Source organism: Triplophysa rosa, linkage group LG2 (assembly GCF_024868665.1).
Source record: "Triplophysa rosa linkage group LG2, Trosa_1v2, whole genome shotgun sequence".
Classification (NCBI taxonomy): Eukaryota; Metazoa; Chordata; class Actinopteri; order Cypriniformes; family Nemacheilidae; genus Triplophysa; species Triplophysa rosa.
The window spans coordinates 22,017,007-22,033,700 of NC_079891.1; the positions used below are offsets into that span (position 1 = coordinate 22,017,007).

At 38.5% G+C, this 16,694-nt stretch overlaps 1 protein-coding gene across 3 annotated transcripts; it reads right to left on the reverse strand.

Moving 5' to 3' along the window:
- Positions 1-829: 829 nt before the first annotated feature.
- On the reverse strand, positions 830-16,356 carry usp20 (ubiquitin specific peptidase 20). 3 transcript variants are annotated; one of them, XM_057361985.1, is made up of 25 exons: positions 16,169-16,356; positions 15,382-15,481; positions 15,239-15,292; positions 15,094-15,156; positions 14,798-14,932; positions 14,170-14,272; positions 13,717-13,786; positions 13,516-13,629; positions 13,315-13,393; positions 12,446-12,875; positions 12,168-12,314; positions 11,940-12,052; positions 11,469-11,641; positions 9,961-10,055; positions 9,837-9,870; positions 9,678-9,723; positions 9,410-9,590; positions 9,146-9,272; positions 8,170-8,339; positions 6,030-6,111; positions 5,533-5,641; positions 4,279-4,381; positions 2,904-2,972; positions 2,128-2,286; positions 830-1,425 (listed from the first exon to the last, which is right to left on the reverse strand). In XM_057361985.1, the coding sequence occupies exons 2-24, from the start codon at positions 15,460-15,462 to the stop codon at positions 2,132-2,134; spliced, it is 2,733 nt and encodes a 910-aa protein (XP_057217968.1). In that variant the 5' UTR covers positions 15,463-15,481; positions 16,169-16,356; the 3' UTR covers positions 830-1,425; positions 2,128-2,131. The 3 variants fall into 3 exon arrangements, with proteins under 3 accessions (XP_057217968.1, XP_057217960.1, XP_057217977.1); XM_057361977.1 differs by having other exon boundaries at positions 2,131-2,286; positions 16,169-16,355; XM_057361994.1 differs by lacking the exon at positions 16,169-16,356 and having other exon boundaries at positions 2,131-2,286; positions 15,382-15,500.
- Between the last annotated feature and the right edge of the window lie 338 nt (positions 16,357-16,694).

Below are 16,694 nucleotides of genomic sequence, written 5' to 3' on the forward strand. Positions count from 1 at the left end.
GCACATCCCCTTAGAAAAGTAGTTGAGTTGTTGAGGGTGTGGAAGTATATAATCATCAAATGCAGCATCATTAAAACATTGCAACACTGAACATGATGCAGAAAGTTGACGGCACGCCAAGCATTTAAATAAGCAGTTTTGTGTTTGCAAAGGAACATCTGAGGAAGTGATTTGTAGACCATTTCATGATGATCTCAAATAGAGTTGCGCAACCATCTGTTACCAAGTGTGGGATATTCAAGGATTCACTTTCTTTGCTTGTGACAGAGACATGTGCTTTTTAAAACAAAGGATTTCAAATCGCCTGAAAACAGAATGTGATATTAATGACAACAAAACACATCCTGAGCTTTCATAATCCAAACCTAATAAATAGATAACCATGGACAGAAAAATCGCCAGTGTTAAAAAAGGTCAAATTAACACTCACAGTGTTTATATAATCCACACTTTGAGAGTGTGGATTATATATACTGTGTGTGTTAATTTGACCTTTTTTAACACTGGCGATTTTACTGTGTGGTTATGGTCAAACAACAAGTTGAATGTCAGTAGAATTGGTTTGAAGAACGAAAAAGAGATCGTTTTTGAAGAAAGCCTTTCCTAGCAGCATTAAAAGGCAAAGCGAAGAGGACATCACATCCTGCTACTAATGAAGATGAATCATTTTTATGCCTGAATTTTTGTTTCTTATGAAAAAGCATGGTGTGAGTCACCTTATCTGTTACAATTAATCTTATTTCCTTAAAGGTGTCTAGCGTGAACAAGACAATTTATTTATTTAATCTTACGGGTAAATATAATTATTTTGTATGCAAGAATTAGTTGAAATTTGAAGAGAAAAAATGCGACTCTGCTGCGTTTTCATATTTCATTTTGTGACTAGCTAAAAGAACTCACACATGAGCAAACTCACAATGACTTCATTTTCTATTGCATTACATCTGAATATGTGACCATGTCAAGTAGTTTAAAGTATTGTGAATACAGGTGCCAGGAAAAGCTGCTTTGAACATGCATAGACTAATTTTAAGCCAGACTTGCTTTCGCAAAAGTCAGAAAAAAGCTCTAACATTAGTTCAAAGTGACAGCTCTGTGTCCCGCTAATACCATGTTATTTATCATATATTTACCTCTGCACGATAGAAGAAATAACATACTGAAATGCTAAGCTTACATCATTGCCCTTAGTTCCATGGACAAAACAAGCATAACAGAGATGGCGCCCTGTTTGTGAATATTTCTAATAAATATTTCATTATAAGTTTCATTTTGCATGTGCCTGATAATACATTTAATAAATAAGACCCGTTTATGACAGCTCTGTCAGTCACAGGTAACGGATCCACAGAAATGCTCACGAAGTGCTTGTGAGACACAAATGTAAGCGTAGCGTAAAAGGCCATCCACACGAAACATCATCACCTACAGAAGAGCAAAGAAAACACAGAAAAACAATCAATGACAATTGAATGTTTTATGCTGTCTCAAATATAATGACCAGCGGCAGAAAAATACAAGAGACCAGGATCAGGGCAAAAATTGTATTATAGTTCACCCAAAAATTCTGTCTTCATTTCCTCACCCTCAAGTTGTACCAAATCTGTATAAATTTCTTTGTTCTGATGAACACAAAAGAAGATATTTTGAAGAATGTAGAAAAGCAAACCGTTCTGGGGCACTTTTGACTACCATGGTCATTTTTCCTACTATGGTAGTCAATGGTGCCTTAGAACTGTCGGTTGCTAACTATCTTCCAAATATCTTTCTCTGTGTTCAACCGAATAAAGAAATTCATACAGGTTTGGAACAACTAGAGGGTGAGTAAATGATGACAGAATTTTTTTGGGGGGTGAACTGTGCAATTTATAATTTAGGTAAATAATGATTTATTACTTATTTAAATTATATTACACACACACACAAGGGTGGTGTATGTGGTTGGTGATTAAGTAGTCTGTCTGCATCATACCGGTCTGTACCATACGATGACTACAGCAAATGTTCTGATGAAATATGTGTGGTATGTCTCTTCCTGTGTGTGCACAGTATACAGAATGTGTGTTTAGCCTTTGTAACTTTATCATACATACACTGCAAATATGAAAGAGTGTGTGTGTGTCTCACCACCTCAGAGGGCTCTGGTTTCTGCCTCGATCTTCCTCTCTCCATGTGTGTCAGTGTCTGGGGGGCTGATGGTTTGCCTCACAGCAATCTCTGGCCCTCCGCCATAAATACTTAACAAGTACTGCCATGTTTCCTCAGAAATCTGCCCATAGTCTGCTCCTACAAAGCAACACAATCATATACAAATTAGGAATGCGGAGTAATACATATTTTCCAAATCGCCTAGTCTGTGGGTTGCCTGAACTAGTTGACTAATCAGCTTAAAAGGAAGACCTGTGTAATTAGTTTGGTTTTGGGTTTACCTGACCCGATCGGGCATGTTTCTTAGAGGGCGTTCTCATAAGATGCATTCTTGCGTTCAAAAATAGATGGAGTACATCAAAATGACAAGGAATGCAGAGAATACTGAGAAAAATTATCAAAAGCGGAACTCATTTTATCTCGACACACCTTAAATAGCAATGCTAGTGGGGGGAACATTAAAAAAATATGCAATACATGACATTAGTGAAAAAAAAAAAGTTTTTTTTTAAAGGGGTAAAATTAAAGACATGAATTCTCAGAGGGGGTTTTACAATGCAAACTGTCTAACAGCTAAAGCTTAAATTAAAATTAATATGCAAGCGCTCAAAATAATTTGTGAATAATTTGTAAATCTATGTAAACTAGGGCCCCATAACACATCCCTTAATGAAACATTCAGACAACGTTTTAACAGAGATGAGTCACAGACAAGCAGATGTAAGAGTTTGAAGGCGTGCTCATGCTTCCCATACCCTGTTTGAGCTGGATATGTCCGCTTTTCATTACTGCAATCTTGCTGTTGTCAATTGGACCTGGTGGCTCTAGACCAGCGGAGAGAGAGAGAGAGAGAGGGGGGGGGGGGGCAGGAAAAATGATGACCTTTATAGTGCATAAGCAAACGTTCCCTTCAAAATACTCAGGGTGGTCTTGGCTTGTTTGAAGTTTACACACCAGAGGGTGTGCGTGCATAGTGTTGATGTATGTGAAGATGAAGCGGATTGAGTGTATTTGGAGTAAAAAGTGTGTTTGTTTAACACACTTTACTCTAAAATCTGATGGCACTGCAGGGGCGTCGCTAGACCCCTTTTACTGGGGCACATGCCCAAGTATAAATCTGCTGTGCCCCAGTATAAATTTCAAGTTTAGGTTTTAACAGTTTTGTTTATTTGTCAGTGTAATCATTTACATTAGCTGCAAAAAAACTGATATATATGCAACGTAGTAACCTAATTCACATAATTTGCGTATTTTAACCCCTCTAGTTTAGGACATTACATAAAAAGTTGTTAGTACCTATGGCTGAGATAACTATGTGCTATTATAGGCAATACAGTTTAATGCAGTAGCCACAGCTGGTTCAAAAAATGAACCAACTTTGTTTGGACTTGGCTGTGAAACCAGAAAATATTCTTTTTTTTAAGATAAAATATGTTATTTATATTAGTTGAAGCCATAAAACTACTGGTTTCTTGAAATATTGTAATTGTAATTGTAAAGTAAGTTTCTGTTAAGTATGTTGAAGATACTTAAATATTTTTAAATACAAAAATGTTTACCTTCCCTAGTATTGTTGCACTGTAGGAATAGTGGTCTAAGCAAGGGAAGTTTGTATAGTGCATCGTGTTGCACATTTCTTGCACACAGCAAGTTTTTAAGAAAAAAGTGATAGATAAAGTAATGGGTGCCTGTGCGCCAGTAGAGCTTTAGGTCTAGCAACGCCCCTGTGGCACTGCTGGTGCAGCTGAAATCGCAGGGCAAAGCATTTAACCATTAAAGGTGACATGTGTAATTTCAGTGTTTAGAGGCAAACTAGAGGCAAACAGTTTTATGGTCTTGCTCTAATCTCACATCAATGGTTGAGCCAAAGTTGCTACTTATCAGGACACTAAAACAAACAGAGCAAAGCATTGAAAGTACTGGAGTGTTTACATTTTTAGTGAGTGTTTTAACGTCACCTTTAAAAGAAACACGGACAAATGACTTTTGTCGGTGCAGTTTACACAACAGATTAATACTGTTCAGACACAGACAGTGTCAGAATCATTCCAGAACATAAACAGGCTTTCACTGCACATTCTTGAAGAATGCTTGGATTCATGTTGGTGTGGACGTGTATGAGGGGAATACCGTTATCTTTGCCCTTGACAAAGTTCTCCCATTCTCTGAACCACTGCATGCTGATGCACAGAATGACCGTAGGAGATTCCTCAGCCTGAAACTCCTTATTTAACTATGGATGGAGAGAGAGAGAGAGAGAGAACAAAAAAAATATCACAATTGATATTAACCTCAAACTCTGTCTAACAATCTGACAATAGCCTGTCAAAAAATAGTCAATATTTAAAGGGGTGATATGACACGGCTAAAAGAATATTTTCGTTTGTTTTGTGTGTATACACGATTTAAGGTTCAAAAACCCTGTATTTTTCACATACCGTGCATGGTTGTATCTCCTCTTTGCCCCGCCTCTCTGAAACGCACAGATTTTTTACAGAGCTCATCGCTCTGAAAAGCGAGGTGTGCTATGATTGGCCAGTTAACCAGTCCGTAGTGATTGGTCGAATACTGCAAGCGTGTGACAGAAATGTGACGCCTCTTACCATATTTGGAACATCAGGTTCCAAAGCAATTGTACTGACAGGTACGCTCACCTTACTTGCGTATACATTTGGGCGGTCTTAGTCAACTCATACCAAGAAATGACGTAGATTTGTGGGGGTGTGGCAGTTTCAGGCAGGTCTGGATGAGCATTCGCTTTTAGATAGAATGCATCTTTTGTTCCCACACTTTCATTTGTGCAATTTTACGTGTCTAATACATGCATGGGCAGCTAATAACACACCAAAGACAGAAAAACACGTACTTCCACCATATGACCCCTTTAATATAACATTTTGGAGCTCTCAATTATATTTCATTTCACCTTTATATAAAACCAGAGGGGTGATTGACATGTTTTTAAGCTTTAGAAAAACTGGTCATGTGATTTTAAAACAAATAACCCTTTAAGATAATAAATATAAGAGCATATGTAAGATAAGAGAAGAATGCAGTGCATATCACAAGTTTGATCAATCCCATATGAAGTCTGTGTTTCATTACTTCTCTGACTTTGCAAGCCCAAAGTACTGGTGGCTTTCCAAGAACATTATGCGCCTCCCAAGTGGAGTTTCCACATCATTTTACGTAAATACAGTAGGTCTGAACTGACACAGTAGAAGAACAGCATCCCCATCACATAGTCTTTATGCTGAGGGTTCTGGTGATGAACAGTGTGCCAGATGATGACATATTATTTAACGTAATATTACTTAACAGTCAGCAACTTGTCTTTACATGAACTTCACCGAGGCATATATCATGGTGAAATAATTTGTTCACCTTGATGAAGGTGTCTATCTCCTGTTTCCGCCGTTTGGCTAAAGTCTCGATTTCTACTTGGCAGATGGCGCACACATATAAGTGATTTACGGCCGGGCCTCCCCCAAACCTGTAAAAATACTTCAAAACATGAATAACTGCACAAACAGTACAGAAAAGCAAAGACATAACTCAACAATGTTTACATTACACTAGGGGTGGAGAACTTTGACCCATTCATCATTTACTCACCCTCAAGTTGTTCCAAACCTAATTAATTTCTTTGTTCTGATGAACACAAAGGTAGATATTTTTCAGTTCTGGGACATCATTGACTACCATGGTAGGAAAATTTCAAATGGTAGTCAAAGTTGCCTAAGAATTTCTTTCTTCAAAATATCTCATTTTGTGTTCAACAGAACAAAAAAAATTCTACTATGGTAGTCAATGATGTCCCAGAACTGGCAAAGGTCATAAATATCCCGAAAACTTGTGTCTAATATATTTGTATTACGTACCTGTTATACAGATATTCCCACACATTCTGAGGCAGGATCACTACCAGATCATCCACATAATGGTACTTAGTAGGAGGGATACCTATATAACCAAAAAACTGAATTAAAGGCAGGGTGAGTGATCCTGTCCAGAAACATTTTTTGTCATGTTGGTTGGAAATCTCTTTACATCCTGATAGCAATCAAGAAGTATAGTGGTCAAATATTTTTATAATTATATATCGTCTGTGAAAGGCGTAGGAACAAAAAAATTTCGCCCAATCAAAACGTTCTGGCCGAACGCTGTGACTGGTCATGTGTACATTTTCAGCCAACGTATTTGCATACCACTGCGCACCCTGTTTACGCAGAGATCATACGTCATCAGTGCGCTCACGTCCGCTGTGTAAATGTAGGGAGAATGGCGGATAATCAGCAACAATCAAACTTTCCCGCAGAACCGACAACAAGTAAATCTACAAAACGAAAGTCAGTTTTTGAAAAAGCAGTGACGAAAAAACATCTGGATCATGAAAGAGGAAAAACTCGAATTAACATCGGTTCAGCTTTTACACGATGCTCCAGCAGGCAAAGGGTCTGAAAGATGATACCATGGTTGCCTTCTTTCTTTTGGACAGGTATGCACATGCTTAGAGAAGAATTTAATGGATTTAGTTTGCAATTCATTACGTGGATTTACGAAATACATTCATGTGTTTGGAGGAGGCGTGGCTTTGGACAGCGAATCGCATTGAGGGTGGGATTATAATTTCAGTGCTAGCAGGCTAAAGTTAGCACCTTTCCAAATCAACCACCCCACCTTTAAGCTTTTACCACTATAGTAACTGAACTGATTATCTCTCAATCAATGTGCATTTATTAACACAAACAGCAATGAAACCTTGATTTCATGGTTTCACCAGATGGAGGTTAAAGGGGAAATGAATTAAGACCTCAATTTTAACCCGAGCTTTTGTTATATAAGAGGGAATCATATTCAAGCGAACATCCTGTAAGTGTCAGAACTGAAAACGCCCTTGTTACTGAAATTACAACTGTTATTGACACCAGGCCCAGCGAACGCCAGGTCCTGGAATGCACCTATCTATTGAACACCGCCTCCACAGAAAAATATCAACGACTACTTCTCTAGCCCCGCCCACTGGTTCGCGCATGACAGTACTGAAGTAACACAAGTTGTGCGGTACCAGATAGAGCGAGCAAGCAATAAACATGCCGTTAAAGATCGCAAAATATTGCGCAGTCAGTGCCTGGTTGTGAAAGAACACAGTCGCTGCTTAACCTTCATTCGGATTCCGACATTAGTAATGCGTGGTTGAAGTTTATTTTTAAAGACGTTCCAGCTCACGTGGGTAAAACATTACCGCGGATTCCTTTGTCAACAAGCCACAGATCGACCCTGGATTTGTGGAGAGACTAAAATGAAAAAGCAGTCCCGTAACATCAATATTGGATCCGATAGGAATGGCGCAGCAATCTTATGTGAGTAAAACATATTTGTAATATGCGTCACTATTGCTTTGTTAGAGATCGCTTGATATGCCCTGATAGCCCTATTCGCATGTGATTAGTATTACCTGGGGCCCTTCAGTCATTTGTAATAATTGCAGAGGTTGTCTGTGATCTTAATCCCGTGCGAACCGGCCATGTCTGTAATTTGTAAAGTAAAAATTCCCCCACAAGTTACCTACCATATTTGGACGAACACCGAGGTCCTGTGATAATATTAATCCCGTGCAAATAGGCATCTCCGTTACGTGTCTTACCAAATTCACACAAAGCTCCAACTTAAATTTACTACGCAAACTTCTATCCAATCACAGCAGTGGGAATTTACTTCCAAGTCTTCAATGCGGCACGCCCATTAAAACAGAGCATTTCTCCAGCCGGCCGGTGAAAATAGCCTATTATTTATTGATTTTGATGTTTTCGAATGTAAAAACCACGCAAACGTCAAGTAGACCTCAGACAACAGTATAAAATAATAAAAACGGCCAGTTCAGCACACCTTTAATACTTCAGTCATGTCATGAATCATGAGTCATGAATGCCCACTACACTGTAATTATACACACTCCATCTCATCCAAAGTTTAGATGATTATTCGTGGTGATGTTGTGGTTAATGTGGTTATTATTACCTCCATGTTGACAGAGGAAAGTGTGGTTGGTAATGGGCCCCGGCTCAGTGAACGTGTTGAACTTGTTAAGCCATTCTCTAGAGATGTAGAACTGCAGGAGACTGTGCTCTTTTAAATTAGCCAGAGCTACAACCTTCTGTCTTTCTCTCACAGACTCCTCACTGCTCTTCCTGTGAGATACAATAGCAGTACAGAGACATGTAACATTAAAAACATATAATAATGCATACTGGTTTAATTCTTCAAATGTTTGTCTCCATTGACAGCCATGTTTTGAACGCATTTTATCTATAAATATATACTGTATATGTATATGCTGTTTTACCATTGATCATTTTTAAAGGGACAGTTCACCTAAAAATGAAACTTCTGTCATCATTTACTCACCCTAAATCTGTAAAAATGTCTTTGTTCTGATGAACACAGAAAGATATTGGAAGAATGCTCGTAACCAAACAGTGCTTTGCCAAATAAGTCAATGGTAGTCAAAAGTGCCCCAAAACCGTTTGCTTTCCTACATTCTTCAAAATATCTTCTTTTGTGTTCAACAGAACAAAGATATTTATAAAGCAGTATGGTACTACTATTGTGTATTTCCTATCCTATCTGTTCCTCCATGCATTTATTAACTTATACACACATCTGTATGGATTAGTGGACGGTACACGTACTTATCTATTCATCACTATGGACCATGCTGTTGACTTCATGTTGTTTCATCTTAAATGTGTATTGTGTTTGTTTTATATTGTTTGGTTTGCTTGTTTTTATTGTATGTATTTTTGGTTTTCATTTCACTAGTTGAAAAGTTAAAGCCTATATTATTATTATTGACATGAAGACATGGCTGGTCATGTGATCCCAACATGGCTGCCACCATGGTGATCCTCCCTTCACAGTTTCAAACAGCTAGCCGATTTAAATGGCTGAACTCTTCATCTCACAAAACATGTATGGTGCTGAATAAGACATGTACCTGTAGAAGAGAACGTATGCTTCAGCGTTCTGCACTACGGTCTCATGCACCTCTGTTACATATTGATCGTCAAACTCGTACCACTGTCCATTTATCACATTCTGACTGTATGCTATGTAATGTCCACCTGTCCAAAACAGAAAAACACTTTTTTATTCAAAATACACCACAGGTAACATTTTGTCTCCGTTCTATAAAAAGATTTGGGTTTTGGGTTCTCAATTGTGCTGCTACATTTCACAATATAATATAAATGCAACTCACTGCCAGCAGTGCCATGGTGACAGATGACAGACAGCAGGTCGTAGGTAGTAATCTGAGAGGGGCTCTCCTTAGCCAGGAAGGGTTTGAGATCCAAACCCTCCAATGGGAATGACACATGGCTATTTATCTTAAATGAGTACATGACCTCATGCCTGAAGCGCTTCAGGTGAACGCACAAAATCTGCAGAGGGGAACACACAAACCCTTATTGTAAATAGCAGTTGTACAGAAAAAGGCATAAAAGAGCTGATAAAATAGGGGCACTCACTTCTGGTAGACGAAGAACTTTACAATATTTCACACCATTTCTCAATCTAGAAAATGTCAACCAAAAAACTAACTGTAATGTTTCATTTATAACCATAACTACTGCATTTTAAAATGTTGATTACACATATTGTATTTTTGCTTTTATAAGAAAACATACTTTTTACATCGTTCACAGCTGTACATGTTGTCTCCTGTTGGGGGAATAAAAATATCAAAAATAAAAAAAACATCCCCTTAACTGTCATCATCACTATCATATACACTGAATGTGTTGTTCTTACCCTTCAACTCATCAGCAGCGAAAAAAGCTGCCAGGCAGTCCTCCAGCGTGACCATAGGGCCCCAAAACCAGCTGGGAATACAGGACACCACAATCCTATATGCAAAACAGATGTGTTTATACAGTTAGGGCCATAAATATTTGGACAGAGGCACATTTTTTGTTATTTTAGCTGTGTATCAATATGTTTTCGAGTTACAGTTTTATAATAGATATTGTCTTAAAGTGCACACTCTCAGCTTTATTTAGAGTGTATTCACATCCAGATTAGCTGAAGGATTTAGGAATTACAGCTCTTTAATATGATGTCATCAATGATTGTCAATCAAAACAATAAAGAGAATACAAGGAAAAAATAGAGAGGGTTCACAACAAGGTGCAAAAGCCTCAAGAATAGGATGGGTAGATTAGACTTCTGAAATAGCCGAACAAGCTCTAGAAAGCATATTTTTGGAGATCAAATTAATTTCAGCCTGCATAAGACTAAAAAGACTAAAAGATATGGAGAAGGCTTGGAATATCTCATGATATGAGCATACAACATCTTCAGTAAAATAGTGTTCAGGCAGTGTGATTCCATTTCCATGCATGACGTCCTCAGGCACTGGGTCACTGGTGTTTTTTTTGGTGATGTAACAGAAGACAGAAGCATCCGGATTAATTCTTCACTTGTCTGGAAGTTGTGAAGGTGTTTTTCTTCATCATGGAGAGGATAATGTCATCATCCACCACTTTGATCTCATATGGACGCCTAGGATTGTTTTGTTACTGAGCTCAGCGGTGTGTTTTTTTCCCCCAGAATGTCCCAAATTGTTGATTTGGCCGCTCTTAATGTTCCTGGCATCTTTCTGACGGATGTGTAGTGTTTTTAAAATCTAACTATGGTCTGTTTCACTTGCATGGAGATCTCCCTGAACCCCATGATGTGGGTTCACAGCAACAGCTTCCAAATGCAAACACCACATGTAGAATCAACTCCAGACCTTTAACATGCTTCATTTATGACAAAATTATTTAAGGAAAAGCCCATACATGTGAATAAAACAGCTTTTTATTCAACTGTCCAATTACTTTTGGTCCCTTGAAAAAGGGGGGCGCTTCATATTAAAGAGCTGTAATTCCTAAATCCTTCAGCTAATCTGAATGTGAATACACTCTAAATAACGATGAGTGTGCGCACTTTAAGACAATATCTATTATAAAACTGTAACTCGAAAACATATTGATACACAGCTAAAATAACAAAAAATGTGCCTCTGTCCAAATATTTATGGCCCTAACTGTAATAACAGATCCAGACCTACTTGCAGTACAGTTATATTTTTGTATGTTCATGTTTTCATTTGGTGAACAAAATGAATAACTGAAGGCCTATACTGATTTACCTATATCCTCTTCATGGGTAGTGGACATGAAATACCATTGGGAAGGTGTTTCTCATATTCTTATACATTTTAACTCTTGACCTCATCATAAACTATTCTGTAGTTCAGCAATCTCTCACTATACCGTCGTATGGACTCCATGATGTAGGAGATCCAGCCCTGGGTGACATAGCCATCTGTGTAGACACCAGTTTTAACAGGGGCACTCTGGTGGATGGAGGAATGGAGTTTGGCCAAATCCTCTTTACCGGGAATAGGCAAGGACAGGTCCTGAAATGTCTCGACTGTCGTTGACACCTATTAAGAGACTATTTTATTTTAAAAATATAATTATATTTTTGGGAATAGTTCACCCAAAAATGGTCCCCATTGACTTGACCATAGTCATTTTCAGTCCTACTATGGAGAGTCAATGGGGACCATATTTTGGGTGAACTATTCCTTTAATGAACACTACTATGCCGTCTTCTAGAAATCACTTCAAAGCACATAAAAACTTGGTGCATCAGTGACTTCTGTTTCAGCTGAAATGTAGTGTCAAGTATGTTATTTGATGCCCTCTAGAGGCCAAAAAGTTCCATGCATGTTCCCTCACCCGGTCGCATGTCAAACACTGAACAAGACTCAGAATGGATCCATCAAAAATGTCCGAAATAACACTGCGGAAACGGGACTGCTTCTTCTTCTTGGTTCCCAGGAGCATCTGAGCTATAGAACAATCAATAATAATGGTTATTTTGTGCAAATCCAAAGATTTTTTACAGCCAGCTTTTGTTAGGACAATCTAATCTAAAATTAAATTGAACATGTGAGAAAAGCACACCTTTTATTAAAGTGTAAGTGGGACCAGTTCTGAGAGGGCTTGACCTCGGTGGACTGCTGGAGAGTTTGGCATGCAGCTCCTGAACACTGTGGATGGGGCTACAGGGACGAGAAGATGGACAGTTCATGGAAGCTTCATTATCAGGCTCTGCAAGAACAGAGAGATGACAAGATTTCATATTTAATATGCTTCCACCTCATAAAAATGGGCCTCATCTGGGATCATTATAAACAAATTTTGTTTATATTTTAAAAAAGTTGGATATGCACTCATCATACCTATATTTCCTGGTGCTTGCACAGTAGTGGACGTGGTGACTGCTTCTGTTCTCTCTGTCTGTCCCTCCTGGGCAGCCGTGTCTACATCTGCATCCTCATCCATTTCTCGTGTCCTCTCCTCACCTCTTCTCTCCTTCAGCCTCTCTTTCTCTGAGATCCCTCCATTCCCTCTCACTCCAACACACTCATCCTGGATCAGCAGCTCCGCTTCTCCTCCTGACCTCTCTCCGTCACCTCTTTCACTGCCTGATCCGGAGTCACACGACAGGAATTCGTCCTCCGAGGGGCTTCGGTCTCCATCGCCATGGTTACGGTTATCAAAGCTGCGATCGTGGTTGATGTCTGAGATTGCAGCACCGCAGTCTGTCAGGGGCTCTTTTAGCTCTTCGTGAAGTTGGTCCATCAAACACCGTAAGAACTCCTGAGTGTCCTAGAGATTGAGGTGAAAAGAGAAGTGTTGGTTTTCAGACGTGTTTTATTGTTAACTGCATTTGGTTGATGTTTTTTTCATAACAGACACACAAGACTTAAATGAAAAATCTATTGCCAATGCATCACAGTTCTTAAACACTTCAGGAACGCTACACAAAAATGTATATTCTGAATTTGAAATAATTTACATTAATTATCATAAGAGAAACAACTAATGTAATTTATATGTATCTTAATATATATTATATTTATTTGGGACTTGTGTTGGGATTTAACACAAGCTTGGAAGTCAATAATTCTCGCTGTAGAAAATCAATAACACAGCTGTAAAAAAGAAAGCTGTCAACAACCAAGTTAGCTGTCTAAACAAACACCTCAGCACAAAGACTTCGTAAACAACTATGTGTACCAAATATTGCATAATAATGTTCATATACCTGTTGAGCGTAGCCTCGAAACATAGGGTTCACTAGTTTGATGCCATGAAAGAGACTAGTAGGAACAACATAACTCGGCCTGCAAAGAGTATAGAACAAAAGGCACAAAGACACAAAAGGTTCATATGCTTAAAACTGCTCCGTAGAGCATTCTTTATTAGGTTAACCTTGCACTGTGTTTGGCAATTTAATGTTAGTTACCGTTTCTTGTGCCAGAGCTCAGAGACAAGCTTCTGATAGCTTTTACACAATGCTGGCTTCTTATCTGTCCGCACCAAACCACTGCAATCCAGGAAAAACTGAGTCAAAGGAGGGCTAGAAAGAGAGAGAGCAGGAGTCAAATTTAAGTTAAATTCCAGTTTTCTGATGATTTAAGTTTTGCAGAAGAGAAAATGAGCTCACCAGTTAGATAAAGCCTGCAGAGCAGCATTCATATAACAGGAGTTGCCAATGTTCTTCATCCCTGTGAGACCTAAAAAGGTGGAGCAACAAAGCAAAAGTTTAAGCATCACCCCCTGGAAACACCTGCATAAAACATATGGTCATCAAGTCAATCCACCAAAACAATGTTTGTTTTCTTAACTGTACTAATAAACACTGAATTTAAGTGCACATAACTCTGCAGATTTGGAATGCTTTTTGGAATTCTTTCAAATTAGTTTCCTACAAAAATCAACACAGAAAATCTGTATACATGATGTCTGGGCCTACTAAGAAGCAAGGATGTTACCTTGTGCTCAAGATTGGTGTTGATCAAACGTAAACTCCAGTGAAAAGCCTAAACTGATGAACCACTATTATGTAGGTTTTAAAATGTTATCAAAATTCACAAGCTTCCCATCAGTTTGTTAATACCTCTAGGTTTGAGCTCATCCTCTTCAGATTCTGAGCCTTCCTCATCTGCCACTGCGATAGGCACCGCCTTCAATGGGTGACATGCTGTGTGGGGTAGAGGATCCTTGGAGAAGGAATTTTATAAAATAATTTAAATGATGACAAAATAGTAGCTAGGTGCAGTATTTTAAAACACAATAATTAAAGCGATAGTTCAACCAAAAAAATAAACATTATGTCATAATTTACTCACCCTCATGTCATTTCAAACCTTTCTTTCTTTCGCAGAACACCAAAGAAGATATTTTGAAGATTGTTGTTAACCGGCACCCATTCATTTTGTGTCCATACAATAGAAGTGAATGGGTGCGGTTCGGTTACCAACTTTCTTCAAAATATCTTCTTTTGTGTTATGCGGAAGACATACAGTCTTGAAACGACAAAGTGGTGAGTAAATGATGACAGAATATACATTTTTGGGTGAGCTATTACTTTAATGAATAGTCATTTTGTAAACGTTATTAAAAAATATTGTGCCAAATTGAAATAAAAACTTGTTACACTCTGAAACAACTTTACACAATTGTAAAAACTAAATCCATAGTGCATTCAGGGAGCTATCATGTTTTAAATAATCTGACAGTTTTACCTGTTCAAGAGGTTTGAAGCGGTGAGCTACTGGTATAGGTGTAACAGGCTTTGGTTCCAGAAACACCTCCCTTTCACAGACATAACACCACACCCTGAATGTGGTCAGGTTTACTGTCAGATTGTGTTTTTTGGCCTGGAAAAACAAGAGGATGCATTGCACATAGGTACAACAAACTGAAGACAGAGACTATGAGACAATAAGATATTGGTAATACAGTATGCTAGATAGATTGAACGCCTGAGTATAAAGAGACAGAAGAGATGAATAAGATATTACATAAACAAAGCTCTCACCTGTGCATGTATAGTACTGTGATCTGAATATGATTCCCCACAGCCTACATAATGGCAGTCACACTGTGGGCAGGAAGACAAAGCAAAATACAAAAAATATTCAGGACTCAGTAATGCATAGTATATCTGCCATTAGGCTCCTTACCTGTAAACAAGCCCAGAGGTTGGGACCACCTACCCCACATGACTGACACGTGCCCTTTAATAAAAAGAAACTTTATAAAATTGAATACACATACATTATTAAAATGAAACACATCAAAGTATTAGTAATACTGCATTTCAAACCTTTGATTTCTGAGTTAGTTCTTCTTTAGTAACTTCACCAATACAGTCCAGATGAGGACACAGATCCCCGCTGTCAGTCATCTTTCAGTTTCAACTCCCTCTATAAAAACAAAACAGCAGGGACTGGACTGAATTGTGTAGAGCAAGCTTTGAAAACCACTGGAACAACATCAGAGATTCAAAAACACCATTGATAATAACTCTCCAATGAACCTCAAGTTATAGTATTAGTCTGAATAAGAGGTGTTCAAGTACTTTGATATCTTGCACATTTTGGTCCTCACGAGGTTGTGGGACACAGTCAAAAACTGCTGTTTCATGCGCGTAGCACGACTGAAGCGCAGAGAGGAACTGATCTTCTTCCATAGGAACTTTCACTTAATATTAATACGTTATAGCAAGGAAATAAAAACATGGCACAAACATAAGTATTTGCCTGCATCTTATAAAGTTAAATGTAGTCTGAAAAATATATATAAAACTCCAGTCTCAACAACCTGATAAACACGCTCAGCATACATGAAATATAAATAATAAGCCAGTGAGCAAATAGCTTCTGCATCTGTGGTGGTCATACACCTTCTTAAACGCCTCAGTTCTTCGAAATATCACCATCAGCCACCATAAATCTCCTGTTAAACATCACGATCCTGCAGAATAAACAGGCCGTATTTCCACTCGGGCTGCAAAACACTATTCAAGTGCTTGCAGCCGACATGATGTTATCTAAACAAATAAACAGTGGCATTCCAGCTCAACCGAGCGAACGATAAGAACAGTTATTTACCTGTGAGGAAGAAACACAATCAACACTCACAGATGATCATTTTAAGGGCAAATTGTGTTATTTAAAAGAGCAGCTGCAGCATTGGGCTAACAGCGGACTGAACAGCATCCATACTGAATACAGCATGACTACGTCACAGTGCTGACCTCAGCCAATGAACGCTTTCGTACATAGACATGCTTTTGTCTATCTTGTCTCAACACATACTATTTACCGATATAAAGTATTATTATTTATATACATTTTGTTGTAAGTCCTAATGTTTTTGTTGTTGTTGTTATCCTGTCATATAAGTTGCTGATTCTGGATCAGCCCTTAGCTCCCCTTGTGTTCGACTTCAAGCGGCGCTGCGCCGCAGACCGATCATCATATGACATAAAACACCGCGAGAGCTATACTGTTCTAATATGTTCTCGCGGTAGGTTGATGTCATATGCGGATCAGACTGCGCAGTGCTGCATGACAATCAACAGTCAAAGGAAAGTAGTGCTGATCTCTGATCAGGCCTTTTAGCACTGACTCTGAC